The sequence below is a fragment of the Boleophthalmus pectinirostris genome, unplaced genomic scaffold, assembly GCF_026225935.1.
Source record: "Boleophthalmus pectinirostris isolate CB_2022bp ecotype Guang Dong unplaced genomic scaffold, ASM2622593v1 HiC_scaffold_23, whole genome shotgun sequence".
Taxonomy (NCBI): domain Eukaryota; kingdom Metazoa; phylum Chordata; class Actinopteri; order Gobiiformes; family Gobiidae; genus Boleophthalmus; species Boleophthalmus pectinirostris.
The window spans coordinates 3,435,625-3,454,976 of record NW_026571207.1 but is presented as its reverse complement, the minus strand read 5'-3'; the positions used below and the strand labels follow the sequence as shown (position 1 = coordinate 3,454,976).

At 48.2% G+C, this 19,352-nt stretch overlaps 1 protein-coding gene across 1 annotated transcript in view; it reads right to left on the bottom strand.

The window, feature by feature from the left end:
* The window catches only part of pigg (phosphatidylinositol glycan anchor biosynthesis class G), a 30,488-nt gene extending 11,529 nt beyond the window's left edge, over positions 1–18,959 (bottom strand). The window contains exons 1-8 of the mRNA XM_055159593.1: positions 18,941–18,959; positions 18,884–18,893; positions 17,135–17,376; positions 16,747–16,959; positions 12,978–13,195; positions 11,752–12,010; positions 2,281–2,302; positions 626–848 (exon numbers count right to left, since the gene is read on the bottom strand). Coding sequence (XP_055015568.1) covers positions 626–848; positions 2,281–2,302; positions 11,752–12,010; positions 12,978–13,195; positions 16,747–16,959; positions 17,135–17,376; positions 18,884–18,893; positions 18,941–18,959 — 1,206 coding nt within the window. The remainder of the gene's footprint in view (positions 1–625; positions 849–2,280; positions 2,303–11,751; positions 12,011–12,977; positions 13,196–16,746; positions 16,960–17,134; positions 17,377–18,883; positions 18,894–18,940) is intronic.
* Positions 18,960–19,352: the final 393 nt, after the last annotated feature.

Here is a 19,352-nt window from a genome sequence, read left to right as displayed (position 1 = left end):
GTGTGTGTGTGTATGTGTGTGGTGTGTGTCGGGGTGGTGCCTGTGTGTCGGGTGTGTGTGTGTATGTGTGTGTGTGAGTACCTGTGTGGGTGTGTGTGTGTATGTGTGTGTGTGTGTGTGTGTGTGATGTGTGTGTGTACCGTGTGGGGGGGGTGTGGGCGTGTGTGTGTATGTGTGTGAGTACCTGTGTGTCGGGGGTGCGTGTGCGTGTGTTGATGTGTGTGTGTGTGTGTGTTACCTGTGTGTCGGGGGGGTGCGGGCGTGTGTGTGTATGTGTGTTGTGTCTGTGTGTCGGGGGGTGCGGGCGTGTGTGTGTATGTGTGTGTGTGTATGGTGTGGTCGATGTGTGTGTGTGTGGTGTGTTGCAGGGCGTGTGTGTGTATGTGTTGAGTACCTGTGTGTCGTGGGGGTGCGGGCGTGTGTGTGTATGTGTGTGATACCTGTGTGTCGGGGGGGTGCGGGCGTGTGTGTGTATGTGTGTGTGTGTGTGTTGGGGGTCCTGTGTGTGTAATGTGTGTGATGTGTACCTGTGTGTCGGGGGGGTGCGTGTGTCGTGCGGGCGTGTGTGTGTATGTGTGTGAGTACCTCGGGGGGTGCGGGCGTGTGTGTGTATGTGTGTGAGTACCTGTGTGTCGGGGGGGTGCGGGCGCTCTCTGAAGTATCGGCGGCACACGTCCTGGAACAGCGCCAGGCACAGAGTGTTCAGCAGGAAGTACCATATTTGGTGTTCTTCCTCCACGAAGGAGGAGGAGCCCAGCAGGAGGGCGTGGCCTAGAGTCCCACAGACGAGCAGCAGGTCGAGCTCCGAGAACGAAGAAGAAGAAGAAGAAGGAAGAGGAGGAAGAGGGCTGTGAGGAGAGAGAGAAGAAAGAGAGAGAAAAGAGGAGTAGAGGAGAAAAAGAGAGCATAGCGAGAAAGAAAGAGGAGAAAGAGAGAGAGAACAGAGAGAGGACGGAGAGAAGAGAGAGAGAGGAGAGAGAGAGGAGAGAGAGAGAGAGAGAGGAAAGAGAGAGAGAAGGGAAGAGAGAGAGAGGAAAAGAGAGAAAGAGAGGAAAAGAGAGAGAGAAGGGAGAGAGAGAGAGGGAGAGAGAGGAGAAAGAGAGAAGGGAGTGAGAGAGAGGAGAGAGGAAAAGAGCGAGAGAGAGGAGAAAGAGAGAGAGAAGAGAGGAGAGAGAGGACAGGAGAGGAGGAGTAGAGGAGAGAGAGAAAGAGAAAGCGAGGGAGGAGAGAGGAGAGAGAGTCAGTGTTGTGACAGACTGACGTGTTTGAGTTTTTCAGGTTGGTGGATTTGAGACGAGCGGGAAAAGGCGGGACGTCACCGTGAACACTTGAATCTGATTGGTCGAAGCGTCACTACAGCAGCGATCCACCTCTGGCTCCGCCCACAGCCCAGCGGCCGACTCCCAAACACAGAGTCGAGGGTCAGAGCTAGTGCGGCCTGTGCGGCTCACAGAGGAAACTGTGGAGGCCCCAACAGAACCTGAGACCCAGACACACGTATGTGACTCTGTCCACGTGCACATGTGTGTACACGGACCGAGACACACGTATGTGACTCTGTGCACATCTGTGTGTGTAGACGGACCGAGACACACGTATGTGACTCTGTGCACATGTGTGTAGACGGACCGAGACACACGTATGTGACTCTGTGCACATGTGTGTAGACGGACCGAGACACACGTATGTGACTCTGTGCACATGTGTGTAGATGCAGTATCTCAGTGTCAGAGCCCAAATAAACCAGTGTTCAGTTATGACACACTGAGACACTGGAGCTGGAATATTCCCATAGAAACTGGAACATTTAAACATGTGCACGACCCGCGCCCACACGACCCCCACGACCCGCATGACCCGCGCCCGCACGACCCGCGCCCACACGACCCGCACTCATATGATTTCTTAAAAGTTTCAAAAGATTCTCTGCGGCCTTGTGTGGTCTCTGTAGCGCCCCCTGCGGTCTCGTCTGGTCTTGTGCGGTCTGTGTGGTCTCGTGTGGTCTGTGCAGTCTCGTGTGGTCTGTGTGTTGTCTGTGCGTGTTCTGTGTGGTCGTGTGGTCTTGTGTGTGTGGTCTGTGTGGTCTGTGTGTCTGTGGCTGTGTGGTCTTGTCTGTGGGTCTGTGTGGTCTGTGCGGTCTGTGTGGTCTGTGCGGTCTCGTGCGGTCTCGTGTGGTCTGTGTGGTCTGTGTGGTCTGTGCGGTCTGTGTGGTCTGTGTGGTCTGTGTGGTCTGTGTGGTCTTGTGGTCTTGTGGTCCTGGTTGTAAAAGTGCAGAGTCACTGTGACACAAACGGCCCAAACGTGGGACTTCTGATGGAATCAACAATCCAATTTATAATAAAGCACTTTAGCAAATGAGACCTGCTGAAACTCGGCCAAGAACCAGGACTAGACCAAGACCAGGACTAGAGACAGGACCTGGACTGAGACCAGAACTAAACCAGGACTAGGACTGAACCAGGGCTAAAATTACAAACAAACCAGAACTAAACCAGGACTGAACCAGGTCCAGGTCTGTGTTATATTTGGATCTGTTCTGTGTCCTTCTCTCTCTCCTCCAGGCAGAGTTACAGGTCAGATCTGTGCAGAGGCGAGTCCTGCTCACAGTAACAGAGCATGTTCGGTAAAGTTTAAAAACCCTCCTGCAGAAAAGTGACACAGTGCAGCTTTAAGATCTTCTTTTTCTTTGAAACTGGAATTTTTCTGCCCTTTTTTCGCATTTTAATCTGTTTTTAATCTGTTTTTAATCGTTTTTAATCTGTTTTGAATCAGTTTGAATCAGTTTTTAATCTGTTTTTAATCTGTTTTAATCTGTTTTTAATCTGTTTTAATATGTTTTTAATCTGTTTTGAATCAGTTTTTATCTGTTTTTAATCTATTTTAGTCAGTTTTTAATCCTTTTTTAATCTGTTTTAATCCGTTTTAATCTGTTTTTAATCTGTTTTAATCTGTTTTTATTTGTTTTTAATTTGTTTTAATCTGTTTTTAATTTGTTTAAATCAGTTTTTAATCGTTTTTAATCCATTTTTAATCAGTTTTAATCCGTTTTTAATCAGTTTTAATGTGTTTTTAATCAGTTTTAATCCATTTTTAATCCGTTTTAATCTGTTTTTAATCCGTTTTAAATCAGTTTTAATCCATTTTAATCTGTTTTTATTTGTTTTTAAATTGTTTTAATTTGTTTTTAATCCATTTTTAATCAGTTTTTAATCTGTTTTTAATGGTGTTTTAAATCAGTTTGAATCTTTTTTGCGTTGCTGGGTTTGTGTCCTGGTTTGATTTCCCTGGCGTCTGTGCTTCTGCTCTGAGGATTTGTGTCTCGTCCAAAAACGTCTCGGACGATTTCAGACGATTACAAACCCCCACGACTCCATCTTCATCACACTTTGATTCATTACAGCCGCACTCCTCCTCCTCCTCTTCCTCCCTCTCTCCTCTCTCTCCATCCCTCTTTCCTCGTCCTCCTCTCCATCTCCCTTTCTTCTCTCTCTCCCTCCTTTTCTTCCTCCATCCTTTTTCCTCCTCCTCTTCTTTCCCTCTACCCATTTACCTCCATCCAGTCTCTCCTTTCCTCTCTTCCCCCTCTCTCTCTCCTTCTATCCTCTCCTGCCTCTCCATCTATTTCGCTTCCTCCTCCTTCTCCCTTTCCTCTCTGTCTCCTCCCTCTCTCTCTCTCTCTACCTCCTTCTCTCTCTCCAGTTCTCTTCTTCCATCCGTTCTCTCCTTCCCTCTTTCCTCCCTCTCTCTTCCTCCATCCTCTCTCCAGCTCTTCCCTCTCTCTACGTCTCTCCACCCGCTCCCTTCTCTTCTCTTCTCTCTCCTCCTTCTCCCTTTCCTCCCCTCTCTCTCTTCTCCTCCCTTCTCTCCTCTCTTCCTCCTCTTTCTCTCTTTCCTCTCTCTCTCTCCTTCTCTCCCTCCTCCTTCTCCCTTTCCTCCCCTCTCTCCCTTTTTCTTTCCTCCTCCCTCTCGACTCCTTCTTTTCTCCTCTTCTCCCTTTCCTCCCCCTCTCTCCTTCTTTCTCTTCCTCCTTCCCTCTCTCCCTGTATCCTCTCTCCCTCTCTACGTCCTTCTCTCCCTCTCTATCCTTCCCTCTTTCCTCCTCTCCTCTTTCTCTCTGTCGTTCTTTGTGTCCTACAGGATCAGGTTTTATTCATTTTTCATGTCCTGTACATTTAGCTCCGAGTGAAGCTTTTACCTCCGTCCCTCCTCCTCCTCCTCTTCTCCTTCTCTCCTCCTCTTTCTCCTCTTATCCTCTTCTCCTTCTCTCTTTCTCTACGTGACTAAACTCTCTCGTTTCAGGACATTCCTTTTTTTTTACGGAGACACAAATCCTGTTCTTACGTCATCGAGCGTTTCGCAGCTCGGGAACAGCGGAACACAAAGGTCAAAGTTGAGGTTCAGGTGAAGGTTTGGGGGTTTAGTGCAGAACAAAAACCCAAACACGGTGATACAAAACCAAAAATAAGAAAACGTCATTATTTGTCTCCAAAATCAAAATAAAAAAAACAGATAAAGATTCGTTTTTTCAGTTTTCAATTTTATGTTTAAATGAAAAATGGAAAATACCGAGAACTAAACCAGGACTGATCCAGGACTGAACCAGGACTAAACCAGAACTAAACCATTTTTAGTCCCGGTCTGGTCCCTGCTGCAGGTCCTGGTCTGATGAAGACGACAGGACGACATCATCTACAAACAGCAGAGATGATCCTGTGGTCCCCAAACCGGACCCTCCGACCCCTGACTCAAACTCTGTCCATAAAAACAATGAACAGAACCGGTGACAGGGGCGGCCCTGGCGGAGTCCAACATGCACCGAGAACAGGTCCGACTCACTGCCGGAAATGAACACAGCTCCTGCTCCGGTCACACAGCCCCCCACAGGACACCACGAGGGACACGGTCACACACCTCCAGATCCACAAAGCACATGTGGACTGTGCAAACTCCCATGAACCTCGAGCACCGATGGAGAGTGTAGAGCTGCTCCAGTGTTCCACGACCAGGACCAAAACCACACTGCTCCTCCTGGATCCGAGGTTCCACTATCGGCCGGATTCTCCTCTCCAGTCCCTGACAGAGACCGGGGAGTCTGAGGAGTGTGATTCCTCTGGAGTTGGAACACACCCTCCGGTCCCCTTCCTTATACAGAGGGACCAACACCCCGGTCTGTCAGTCCAGAGGTACTGTCCCCGACCGCCACGAGATGTTGAAGAGACGTGTCAGCCAAGACCCACAACATCCAGAGACTTAAAATACTCAGGACGGATCATCCACCCCCAGAGTCACCGAGGAACTTTAACCACCTCAGTGACTTCAGCCAGGGTGATGGACAAGTCCACCTCCGAGTCCCAACCTCGGCTTCCTCCTCGGAAGACGTGACGGTGGGACTAAAGAGATCCTCAAAGTTTTCCTTCCACTGCCGGACAATGTTCCCAGTCAAGGTGAACAGTTCTCCACCTGCACTGTAAACAGTGTTGGTGAAGAACTGCTTCCCCCTCCTGAGGCGCCAGACGGTTTGCCAGAATCTCTTTGAGGCCGTCCGATAGTCCTTCTCCATGGCCTCCCCGAACTCCTCCCAGCTCCGAGTTTTTGCCTCCGCGACCACACGGGCTGCAGCACGCTTGGCCCGCCGGTACCCGTCAGCTGCCTCAGGAGTCCCCCGAGCCAGCAAGGCCCGATAGGACTCCTTCTTCAGCTTGACAGCATCCCTTACTTCCGGTGTCCACCACCGTGTTCGGGGATTGCTGCTGCGACAGGCACCACAGACCTTACGCTCACAGATACGAGCGGCCACATCGACAATAGAGGCCGAGAATGAAGCCCACTCGGACTCCATATCTCCAGCCTCCCCCAGAATCCGGGAGAAGTCCTCCCGGAGGTGCGAGTTGAAAGTCCCTCTGACAGAGGCTCTGCCAGACGTTCCCAACAGACCCTCACTACACGCTTGGGCCTGCCAGGTCTTTCCGGCTTCCTCCTCCTCCGCCAGCGAACCAACTCACAACCAGGTGGTGATCAGTTGACAGCTCAGCCCCTCTCTTCACCCGAGTGTCCAAGACACGCGGCCGGAGATCAGATGACACGACTACAAAGTCGATCATCGACCTCCGGCCTAGGGTGTCCTGGTGCCACGTGCACTTATGGACACCCTTGTGCTCGAACATGGTGTTCGTTATGGACAAACTGTGACTAGCACAGAAGTCCAATAACAAAACACCACTCGGGTTCAGATCAGGGAGGCCGTTCCTCCCAATCACCCCTCTCCAAGTGTCACTGTCGTTGCCCACATGGGCGCTGAAGTCCCCCAGGAGAACAACAGAGTCCCCGGTCGGTGCACTGTCTAGTACCCCTCCCAGGGACTCCAAGAAGGCCGGGTATTCGAGTACTCTGCACTGCTGTTCGGCCCGTAGGCAACACAACAGTGAGAGACCTGTCCCCGACCCGAAGGCGCAGGGACGTGACCCTCTCGTTCACCGGGGTGAACTCCAACACACAGCGGCTGAGCTGTGGGGCAATGAGCCCACACCAGCTCGCCGCCGCTCCCCCGCGGCCAACGCCAGAGAAATGGAGAGTCCAGTCCCTCTCAAGGAGTTGGTTCCAGAGCCCAAACTGTGCGTGGAGGTGAGGCCGACTATATCTAGTCGGTAACGCTCAACCTCCCGCACCAGGAGATCTGGTCGTCGAGGGCCCCGCCTTCGACTGCCGCCCAGATCTCTCCACACCAGCCTCATATGGATCCTCCCGCGTGAGGATGGCCCCACGTCGCTTGCTCTTCGGGCAAAGCCCGGCCGGGCCCCGTGGGAGAAGGCCCAGCCAACAGACGCTCGGTGGCGAGCACCCACCCCAGGCCTGGCTCCAGGGTGGGGCCCCGGTGACGCCATTCGGGGCAACGTCGCTGACCTCCGATTGTGACTCATCATGTGGGGCTTCTGAACCGTTCTTCGTCTGACCCGTTCCCCAGGACCTGTTTGCCTTGGGTGACCAGGGGCATGAAGCCCCCGACAATAGGGCTCCCAGGATCATTCAGTCTCAAACCTCCACCACGATAAGGCGACGGTTCATGTTTGTGAGTTGTTGTGTAGTTTACGGTCTTTTATTCGTTCGATTTGTGAGTTGTTGTGTAGTTTATGGTCTTTTATTCGTTCGTTTGTGAGTTGTTGTGTAGTTTATGGTCTTTTATTCGTTCGTTTGTGAGTTGTTGTGTAGTTTATGGTCTTTTATTCGTTCGTTTGTGAGTTGTTGTGTAGTTTACGGTCTTTTATTCGTTCGTTTGTGAGTTGTTGTGTAGTTTACGGTCTTTTATTCGTTCGTTTGTGAGTTGTTGTGTAGTTTATGGTTTTTATTCGTTCATGTGTGAGTTGTTGTGTAGTTTATGGTCTTTTATTCGTTCATGTGTGAGTTGTTGTGTAGTTTACGGTTTTTTATTCGTTCGTTTGTGAGTTGTTGTGTAGTTTACGGTCTTTTATTCGTTCGTTTGTGAGTTGTTGTGTAGTTTACGGTCTTTTATTCGTTCGTTTGTGAGTTGTTGTGTAGTTTATGGTCTTTTATTCGTTCATTTGTGAGTTGTTGTGTAGTTTATGGTCTTTTATTCGTTCATTTGTGAGTTGTTGTGTAGTTTACGGTCTTTTATTCGTTCGTTTGTGAGTTGTTGTGTAGTTTATGGTCTTTTATTCGTTCATGTGTGAGTTGTTGTGTAGTTTACGGTCTTTTATTCGTTCGTTTGTGAGTTGTTGTGTAGTTTACGTTTTTATTCGTACGTTGTGAGTTGTTGTGTAGTTTACGGTCTTTTATTCGTACGTTTGTGAGTTGTTGTGTAGTTTACGGTCTTTTATTCGTACGTTTGTGAGTTGTTGTGTAGTTTACGGTCTTTTATTCGTACGTTTGTGAGTTGTTGTGTAGTTTACGGTCTTTTATTCGTACGTTTGTGAGTTGTTGTGTAGTTTACGTTTTTATTCGTTCGTTTGTGAGTTGTTGTGTAGTTTATGGTCTTTTATTCGTTCGTTTGTGAGTTGTTGTGTAGTTTACGGTTTTTATTCGTTCGTTTGTGAGTTGTTGTGTAGTTTATGGTCTTTTATTCGTTCGTTTGTGAGTTGTTGTGTAGTTTACGTTTTTATTTCGTTCGTTTGTGAGTTGTTGTGTAGTTTACGGTCTTTTATTCGTTCGTTTGTGAGTTGTTGTGTAGTTTACGGTCTTTTATTCGTACGTTTGTGAGTTGTCGTGTAGTTTACGGTCTTTTATTCGTACGTTTGTGAGTTGTTGTGTGGTTTTTATTCGTCGTTTGTGAGTTTTCGTGTAGTTTACGGTCTTTTATTCGTTCGTTTGTGAGTTGTTGTGTAGTTTATGGTCTTTTATTCGTTCGTTTGTGAGTTGTTGTGTAGTTTACGGTCTTTTATTTCGTACGTTTGTGAGTTGTTGTGTAGTTTACGGTCTTTTATTCGTTCGTTTGTGAGTTGTTGTGTAGTTTATGGTCTTTTATTCGTTCATGTGTGAGTTGTTGTGTAGTTTACGGTTTTTATTCGTGTTGTGAGTTGTTGTGTAGTTTATGGTCTTTATTCGTTCATGTGTGAGTTGTTGTGTAGTTTACGGTCTTTTATTCGTTCGTTTGTGAGTTGTTGTGTAGTTTACGGTCTTTTATTCGTTCGTTTGTGAGTTTTCGTGTAGTTTATGGTCTTTTATTCGTTCGTTTGTGAGTTGTTGTGTAGTTTACGGTCTTTTATTCGTTCGTTTGTGAGTTGTTGTGTAGTTTATGGTCTTTTATTCGTTCGTTTGTGAGTTGTTGTGTAGTTTACGGTCTTTTATTCGTTCATGTGTGAGTTGTTGTGTAGTTTACGGTCTTTTATTCGTTCATGTGTGAGTTGTTGTGTAGTTTATGGTCTTTTATTCGTTCGTTTGTGAGTTGTTGTGTAGTTTACGGTCTTTTATTCGTTCGTTTGTGAGTTGTTGTGTAGTTTATGGTCTTTTATTCGTACTTTCAGCTCCAGGTCGTGTGTGTGACTCAGAAACATGTTTTTCTCTTGTTCTGAATTTTAAATGAACTCTGCCCTGACCCCATCATTTATGTATGAACACCATTATTACTACAAGAATATACGACCCGTGTACTACTACTACGGCAGAGTGGTTAACCTGCCCGCCCCACGGTGACCAGGTCGTGGGTTTGACTCCTCAAGAGTGAATTTAACATATATAAAACTGAAAAACCAGAACTAGACCAGGACTGAACCAGGACTGAAACAGAACCTAAAGCCAAACTGTGGGACATTTATCCTCATTAGAACAGGGTTAAAGCTCCACTGCGGGACATTTCCTCACATTAGAACAGGTTTAAAGCTCCACTGTGGAACATTTTCTGACATTAGTTCAGGATTAAAGCTCCACTGTGGGACATTTCCTGACGTGAGCTCAGTGTTGGAGAGGAGACGCAGATCAGCAGAATAATATTAATGTCAGTGTCGAGTTTGCGTTTCTCTTGTGTCTAAAGTTACTGCAGTGGGGTCAGGATTACTGCAGTACTGTCTAATGATACTGCAGTACTGTCTAATGATACTGCAGTACTGTCTAATGATACTGCAGTACTGTATACAGTTACTGCAGTCGTGGGAAAAGCAGAGCTCAGCCGATTCTCCGGTAAAATGACCTTTACTTCAGGTTTATAAGAAGAGCAGCAGGACGGTCATGTGACCGAAGAGTGAGACTCTCAGAGGGCAGGCTCACACCTGTCGGGCAGGGGCAGTCCCTGCAGAGTCCAGTCGAGACAGCCACAGCCGCCCTGGGGCAGATAGAGTTCACATGTCACTAGGGCTGGGTATCATTAAGAAGTTGTCGATACGATACAAACCTCGATACACAGGCCACGATACGATACGCTGTACAATACAGTGAGCTTTGGATTGGACAGGATTCGTTACAATATATTTCACACTGATTCGATATGATTCAGTGTAAAAAAGGCGAAACTCATGGCTGTTATACTAGAAGTTTACCAAGTTAATTTGAAAAACACCAATTTTACTCATCAAAATTGTGGAAATGTCAACATTTCTGTAGCTCTTACACAAAATACTTTAGTAAAATATACCAAAAATTACTCTTGCCGATATATCGATATAGCAGTCCACGATATCAATACTGTACCTGTCCTCCTGTCACCTGTCACCTGTCACTGTTAACCTGACCACCTCTCACATGTCCACCTGTCTGCACCTGTCCTTGTCGGGACAGGTGCAGACACAGTCCCTCAGAACTCAGGTCTGTGTCACAGCTCTACTCACACTGACCTGAGCTCCCACAGACCTGAGCTCACGCAGACCTGAGCTCACGCCGACCTGAGCTCACGCCGACCTGAGCTCACGCAGACCTGAGCTCACACTGCCGACCTGAGCTCACGCCGACCTGAGCTCACACTGACCTGAGCTCACACCTGACCTGAGCTCACACCTGAGAGACCTGACCTGACCTGAGAGAAAGAGCTGATTGGTCAAAACTGACCATGTGATTAATTTGCATTATTTTGCACCGTGTATAAGTTCAGGTTTCCTTGTCTAAACACTTTACACATATATAAATATAAACCTTGTGTGTGAACTCAAGTCGCAGTATTGTAGTATATACAGTATATACAGTATATACAGTATATACAGTATATACAGTATATACAGTATATACAGTATATACAGTATATACAGTATACAGTATATACAGTATATACAGTATATACAGTATATACAGTATATACAGTATATACAGTATATACAGTATATATCAGAGGTGTTCACACTTTTTCATCATGTGAGCTACTTACAAAATGACCAAGTTAAAATGATCTTCCTAATACAAAGTCAAACAAACTGCACTGAAACACTCTGTGCCCCTTTTTTGGACCCTCCCCCACAGTTTGAGAACCTCTTCTTTAAGAGAACTTCCTCTGGCACTTTACACAAAACTGTGAAAAAAGTGAAGGAAGATTTTTAAACCTGTTTTTTAAAGTTCCAAACTGGAGTTACATTCTTTTCTGGTTTTGCAGTGATATTTACCAGCCTCTGCACGTTTACCAAACCAAACGCACATCGTGACAAACACAGATGCATTTGTCACTTTTGTTAGACAAACTTCAGCCAAATGTGGCAGTAGGTCTGTTCTGTAGATCCGCTCTATGCTGTAGACCTGCTTTGTGCCAACACTGGAACACAAATTTAGACTGGTTTTTGCTTCACGTTTGGTCTTGTTCTTCTAATCAGCCGCACTGTGGGAGGGGCTTGTGTTGGCTGTACGCAGGAAGGAGCGAGAGCGTGAAAAGGCGAGGGGCGGCGTGCTGACGTGAGGCAGATGGACAGGTAGGATGTTTAGGAAGTTGAACCTGCCCTGTGATGCACGCTGGTACACGAGGGCACACGCTGTCGCAGACGAGCCGTGCATAGGGAGCGTGTGTGTTTGTGATGCGCCGTAGAGTCTCCGCGGGTTTCAAATGAGCGCACAGGCTGCACTGAGACGCCCCACACGCTCCTGCACCCGCTACAAGTTTATTACCAACAGCAGCGGCCGGAATGAAACATGATCACACTTGTTGAGTGTCAGACCTCGAGTGAGAGACAAGACCGAGTCCAAACACGAGTCCGAGACGAGACACGACGATCTACCCACACGACCTTGGCCATCGACTGGTAGATCGAGATTGACGTATTGAGCACCACTGAAATATACAGTATACATATATTTATATATAAATATAAACCTTGCGTGTGGACTCAGGTCGTAGTCTCCTGACCAGCAGCGCTCCGGTCATGCAGCACAGCGCCCCCATCAGGCCGATCACACAGAAGCTCAGGCTCCAGGGCAGCGAGCACAGGAAACACCCGCCGTGAGCCGACGTGCACACCCACACGTGCACGCCCCCCAGCAGCACACACACCAACAGGAACGGGAGCGACGCCACCGACGACGCCACCGGCACGTCCACCAGGGCGGCGCCGCTCAGGCACTCGGGCATCGACAGCACCAGCAGCAACACCAACTGAGGACAGAAGAACAACACGTGAGGCTCTTCACACTGAAAACACTCTGGTCTCCCTCCGCCTGACCTGAGGCTCCTTCATCCTCTGTCTGACCTGAGGCTCCTGTCTGACCTGAGGCTCCTTCATCCTCCGTCTGACCTGAGGCTCCTTCATCCTCCGTCTGACCTGAGGCTCCTTCATCCTCCGTCTGACCTGAGGCTCCTTCATCCTCTGTCTGACCTGAGGCTCCTTCATCCTCCGTCTGACCTGAGGCTCCTTCATCCTCCGTCTGACCTGAGGCTCCATCATCCTCTGTCTGACCTGAAGCTCCTTCATCCTGTGTCAGACCTGAGTTTCCTTGGTCCTGTGTGACCTGAGTGTGTGTGACCTGAGTGCTGGAGCAGGCGTGTGTGACCTGAGTGCGTGTGACCTGAGTGTGTGTTGCTGACTCTGCAGTGTCCGTGTTTAAAAATAAAGTCTCTTTATGAATGTCGAGAGAATTATTTATAGAGGAGGAGAGAACGTCCAGAGAAAAGGAAAGATTCAGGAGAAACTGAAGCTGGACGAGTTTAAACACGACAGACGACGACTAAAGACTAAAGACTAAAGACTAAAGACTAAAGACTAAAGACTAAAGACTAAAGACTAAAGACTAAAGACTAAAGACTAAAGACTAAAGACTAAAGACTAAAGCCTAAAGACTAAAGACTAAAGACTAAAGACTAAAGACTAAAGACTAAAGACTAAAGACTAAAGACTAAAGCCTAAAGACTAAAGACTAAAGACTAAAGACTAAAGACTAAAGACTAAAGACTAAAGACTAAAGACTAAAGACTAAAGACTAAAGACTAAAGACTAAAGACTAAAGACTAAAGACACGCAAATAAAAAAGAACAAATTCCAAAAAGCTCCTGAGACACTTTAGACGAGTCACTCGATCGTCCTGAAGCAGAAAAGTCCCAGAGTGTGTCTTTAAACGTGGCTCACCTGCAGCGCGAGGCTCAGTCCCGCCGTCATGGCGTACATGTCGTAGCGGCCGAGCTGGCGGCTCAGCGCGGCGCTCATGGAGGCCAGAGCCTGGAGGTACTGCTTCAGGACCTTCTGACCCACGTTCTGAAGAACCTCCGACGTGTTTCCCTCCAGATACAGACTGACCCAGCTCCCGTGGGCTCGCTCCGCCACACGGAACTGCTCCCAGCCCGACTCTGAACACACAGACCAGTTTATACTTTCATAAGATCCAAATATCAACAGAGACGCAGGAAAAAACTAAACAAAAAGAAACAGAATGAAAGTGAGTCAGTGGAGGACGTGATGAGACAGATGAACATGAACCAACACACAGACTCCACATGATTCTACTGAAGGAGTGTGGAGTTTAAAAACACAGTGGAGCACTTCCTGTATCACCACATGATGACATCACAAGGTGGAACAGAGTGTTTTCAGTGTGAGAGAAGAACTCGTGCTCATTGTGCAGGTTTGTGTTTTAAACATGTGAATGAAACAAAAGAACAGAACAGAAGAACAGAACAGAACAGAGTGACACAGGCACTTTAAATTAAATCAATTAAATTTAAGTTCTGCAGTAAATATGAACAGTATTAAAATACTACTGTAGTAGTAGTGCAGTAGTAGTAGTGCAGTAGTAGTACTGCAGTAGTAGTAGTGCAGTAGTAGTAGTGCAGTAGTAGTAGTGCAGTAGTAGTAGTGCAGTAGTAGTAGTAGTAGTAGTAGTAGCAGTAGTAGTAGTACTGCAGTAGTAGTAGTAGTAGTACTGTAGTAGTAGTAGTAGTAGTAGTGCAGTAGTAGTACTAGTAGTAGTAGTGCAGTAGTAGTAGTGCAGTAGTAGTAGTGCAGTAGTAGTAGTAGTAGTAGTACTGTAGTAGTAGTAGTGCAGTAGTAGTAGTAGTAGTAGTAGTGCAGTAGTAGTACTGTAGTAGTAGTAGTAGTAGTAGTGCAGTAGTAGTAGTGCAGTAGTAGTAGTGCAGTAGTAGTAGTAGTAGTAGTACTGTAGTAGTAGTAGTAGTAGTAGTGCAGTAGTAGTAGTAGTAGTAGTGCAGTAGTAGTACTGTAGTAGTAGTACTGCAGTAGTAGTAGTGCAGTAGTAGTACTGTAGTAGTAGTAGTGCAGTAGTAGTAGTGCAGTAGTAGTACTGCAGTAGTAGTAGTGCAGTAGTAGTAGTGCAGTAGTAGTAGTAGTAGTAGTAGTAGCAGTAGTAGTAGTAGTAGTGCAGTAGTAGTAGTAGTAGTGCAGTAGTAGTAGTGCAGTAGTAGTAGTAGTAGTAGTAGTGCAGTAGTAGTAGTAGTACTGTAGTAGTAGTAGTAGTAGTAGTAGCAGTAGTAGTAGTGCAGTAGTAGTAGTGCAGTAGTAGTAGTAGCTGCAGTAGTAGTAGTGCAGTAGTAGTACTGCAGTAGTAGTAGTAGTAGTAGTAGTAGTAGTAGTAGTGCAGTAGTAGTAGTAGTAGCAGTAGTAGTAGTAGTAGTAGTACAGTAGTAGTAGTGCAGTAGTAGTAGTAGCAGTAGTAGTAGTGCAGTAGTAGTAGTAGTAGTAGTAGTGCAGTAGTAGTAGTGCAGTAGTAGTAGTGCAGTAGTAGTAGTGCAGTAGTAGTAGTGCAGTAGTAGTACTGCTAGTAGTACAGTAGTAGTAGTAGTAGTAGTAGTAGTAGTATTATTGTGTGGTGAGAAAAGTGCAGTGTAAAAATAAAAGTCTTTTACTCCAGTGATTTAAACTCACATCAAATGACTCTGAATATTTTACACTGTTTTATTTGAACCTGAGAAACTTTATGAAAGAATAAAACAGAACCAGAACTAAACCAGGACTAAACCAGGACTAAACTAGAACCAGGACTAAACCAGGACTAAATCAGAACTAAACCAGGACTAAACCAGGACTAAACCAGGACTAGGACTAAACCAGACTAAACCAGGACTAAACCAGGACTAAACCAGAACTAAACCAGGACTAAACCAGGTCTGAACACAGGACTAAACCAGGACTAAACCAGGACTAAACCAGGACTAAACCAGAACTAAACCAGGACTAAACCAGGACTAAACCAGGACTAAACCAGACTAAACCAGGACTAAACCAGGACTAAACTAAACCACAGGACTAAACCAGGACTAAATCAGAACTAAACCAGGACTAAACCAGGACTAAACCAGGACTAAACTAAAACCAGGTCTAAACCAGGTCTAAACCAGGTCTAAACCAGGACTGAACCAGGACTAAACCAGGACTAAACCAGGACTAAACCAGGACTGAACCAGGTCTAAACCAGGACTAAACCAGGTCTAAACCAGGACTGAACCAGGTCTGAACACAGGACTAAACCAGGACTAAACCAGGACTAAAACAGGGTCTAAACCAGGACTGAACCAGGACTAAACCAGGACTAAACCAGGACTAAACTAAACCAGGACTAAATCAGAACTAAACCAGGACTAAACGAGACTAAAGGACTAAACCAGGACTAAACCAGGTAAACCAGACTAAAGGACTAAACCAGGACTAAACAGAACTAAACCAGACTAAACCAGGTCTGAACACAGGACTAAACCAGGACTAAATCAGAACTAAACCAGGACTAAACCAGGACTAAACCAGAACTTAAACCAGGACTAAACCAGGTCTGAACACAGGACTAAACCAGGACTAAATCAGAACTAAACCAGGACTAAACCAGGTCTGAACACAGGACTAAACCAGGACTAAATCAGAACTAAACCAGGACTAAACCAGGTCTGAACACAGGACTAAACCAGGACTAAACCAGGTCTAAACCAGGTCTAAACCAGGACTGAACCAGGACTAAACCAGGACTAAACCAGGACTAAACCAGGACTAAACCAGGACTAAACCAGGACTGAACCAGGTCTAAACCAGGACTAAACCAGGTCTAAACCAGGTCTAAACCAGGACTGAACCAGGTCTGAACACAGGACTAAACCAGGACTAAACCAGGACTAAATCAGGGTCTAAACCCGGTCTAGACCCGGTCTTTCCTCACCTCTCTGGTGTTCTGGCAGACTGTCTCGGAGCAGGTCTAAACCCGGTCTAGACCCGGTCTTTCCTCACCTCTCTGGTGTTCTGGCAGACTGTCTCGGAGCAGGTCTAAACCCGGTCTAGACCCGGTCTTTCCTCACCTCTCTGGTGTTCTGGCAGACTGTCTCGGAGCAGGTCTAAACCCGGTCTAGACCCGGTCTTTCCTCACCTCTCTGGTGTTCTGGCAGACTGTCTCGGAGCAGGTTTAGACCCGGTCTAGACCTGGTCTTTCCTCACCTCTCTGGTGTTCTGGCAGACTGTCTCGGAGCAGGTCTAGACCCGGTCTAGACCTGGTCTTTCCTCACCTCTCTGGTGTTCTGGCAGACTGTCTCGGAGCAGGTCTAAACCCGGTCTAGACCCGGTCTTTCCTCACCTCTCTGGTGTTCTGGCAGACTGTCTCGGAGCAGGTCTAAACCCGGTCTAGACCCGGTCTTTCCTCACCTCTCTGGTGTTCTGGCAGACTGTCTCGGAGCAGGTCTAGACCCGGTCTAGACCTGGTCTTTCCTCACCTCTCTGGTGTTCTCTGGCAGACTGTCTCGGAGCAGGTTTAGAACCCGGTCTAGACCTGGTCTTTCCTCACCTCTCTGGTGTTCTGGCAGACTGTCTCGGAGCAGGTCTAGACCCGGTCTAGACCTGGTCTTTCCTCACCTCTCTGGTGTTCTGGCAGACTGTCTCGGAGCAGGTCTCTAGACCGGTCTTTCCTCACCTCTCTGGTGTTCTGGCAGACTGTCTCGGAGCAGGCGGTTGAGCTGGTGTCCGTTCAGGTGCAGGAGTCTCAGTTGGTCTCTCAGACTCAGTCCCTCCAGGATCTGGGGCAGGACTCGTCCCACAGAGTTTTGAGGCACCGGGAGACCGAGACCCAGAGCCAGAGACGGAGCCAAGTCCACCTGCTCCACCTCCAGGGGGCGCTGCATCCCCTCTGCACAAACACAAGAGCCAACACTCAGTGTCTAAACCAGGTCTAAACCAGGACTAAACCAGGACTAAACCAGGACTAACCCAGGTCTAGACCAGGTCTAGACCAGGACTAAACCAGGTCTAGACCAGGACTGTGACACGCGGGGAGGGGGCAGGAGTGTGGGAGGGCATCTGACCTTTCCTCCTGAAGGCGGGGCTGAGCAGGAGCAGGGCCGTGTTGACCTCGGGGTCGGAGGAGCCGCCGTGACCTCCGCTCTCCGACATCCCGTGATCCCCACAGAGAACCAACAGGTACGGGAGAGCGCCCTCTGTCTGCTGGAGGACGAGAACACACCTGAACCAGGACTGGACCAGGACTGGACCAGGACTGGACCAGGACTGGACCAGGACTGGACCAGGACTGAACCAAGACTGGACCAGGACTGGACCAGGACTGGACCTGGACTGGACCAGGACTGGACCAGGACTAAACTGACAGGACTGAACAGGACTGAACCAGACTGGACCAGGACTGAACCAGAACTGAACCAGGACTGGACCAGGACTGAACCAGGACTGGACCAGGACTAAACCAGGACTGAACCAGGACTGGACCAGGACTGAACCAGGACTGGACCAGGACTGGACCAGGACTGAACCAGGACTGGACCAGGACTGAACCAGGACTGAACCAGGACTGGACCAGGACTGAACCAGGACTGGACCAGGGACTGACTGACCAGGACTGACCAGGACTGGACCAGGACTGACAGGACTGACCAGGACTGGACCAGGACTGAACCAGGACTGGACCAGGACTGGACCAGGACTGAACCAGGACTGGACCAGGACTGGACCAGGACTGAACCAGGACTGGACCAGGACTGAACCAGGACTGAACCAGGACTGAACCAGGACTGGACCAGGACTGACTGGACCAGGACTGAACCAGGACTGGACCAGGACTGAACCAGGACTGAACCAGGACTGGACCAGGACTGGACCAGGACTGAACCAGGACTGGACCAGGACTAAACCAGGACTGGACCAGGACTGGACCAGGACCAGGACTGGACACCAGGACTGAACCAGGACTAAACCAGGACTGGACCAGGACTGAACCAGGACTGGACCAGGACTGACTGGACCAGGACTGAACCAGAACTGAACCACGACTGAACCAGGACTAAACCAGGACTGGACCAGGACTGAACCAGGACTGGACCAGGACTGAACCAGAACTGAACTAGAACTAAACCAGGACTGGACCAGGACTGAACCAAGACTGAACCAAGACTGGACCAGGACTGAACCAGGACTGAACCAGGACTGAACCAGGACTGGACCAGGACTGAACCAGGACTGAACCAGGACCGAACCAGAACTGAACCAAGACTGGACCAGGAGTGGATCAGGACTGGACCGGGACTGGACCAGGACTGGACCAAGACTGGACCAGGACTAAACCAGGACTGGACCAGGACTGAACCAGAACTGAACCAGGACTGAACCAGGACTAAACCAGGACTGGACCAGGACTGAACCAGGACTGGACCAGGACTGAACCAGGACTGGACCAGGACTGAACCAGGACTGAACCAGGACTGGACCAGGACTGAACCAGGACTGAACCAGGACTGAACCAGAACTGAACCAAGACTGGACCAGGAGTGGATCAGGACTGAACCAGGACTGAACCAGGACTGAACCAGGACTGGACCAGGACTGAACCAGGACTGAACCAGGACCGAACCAGAACTGAACCAAGACTGGACCAGGAGTGGATCAGGACTGAACCAGGACTGAACCAGGACTGAACCAGGACTGGACCAGGACTGAACCAGGACTGAACCAGGACTGAACCAGGACTGAACCAGGACCGAACCAGAACTGAACCAAGACTGGACCAGGAGTGGATCAGGACTGGACCGGGACTGGACCAGGACTGGACCAAGACTAGACCAGTGTCTCCAGTATCCTGGAAGGACTGGAGGAGTCTGGACCTGAGTGTGAATTATTCATGTGGAAAACTCCAGCGGAAAAACAGAAACCTCAAAAATCTTTAAAAGAGACACAGAGGAACCAGTCCAGGACTAAACCAGGACTGAACCAGGACTAAACCAGGACTAAACCAGGACTAAACCAGGACTACACCAGGACTACACCAGGACTAAACCAGGACTAAACCAGGACTAAACCAGGACTAAACCAGAACTAAACCAGGACCAAAATACACATATACAGAGAATCACATGTTCAGATCTCCTTGCTCCTTTTATTGTTTTGAAAATGTTATATTTACCCAAAATTGTGCTAACTCCCCCCCCTTCAGAGCAGCACACACACTGGGACTCACACACCACAGCAGGTTTGTCCAGCTGCTGTGGACAAGTTTATGTCATCCATCCATCCATC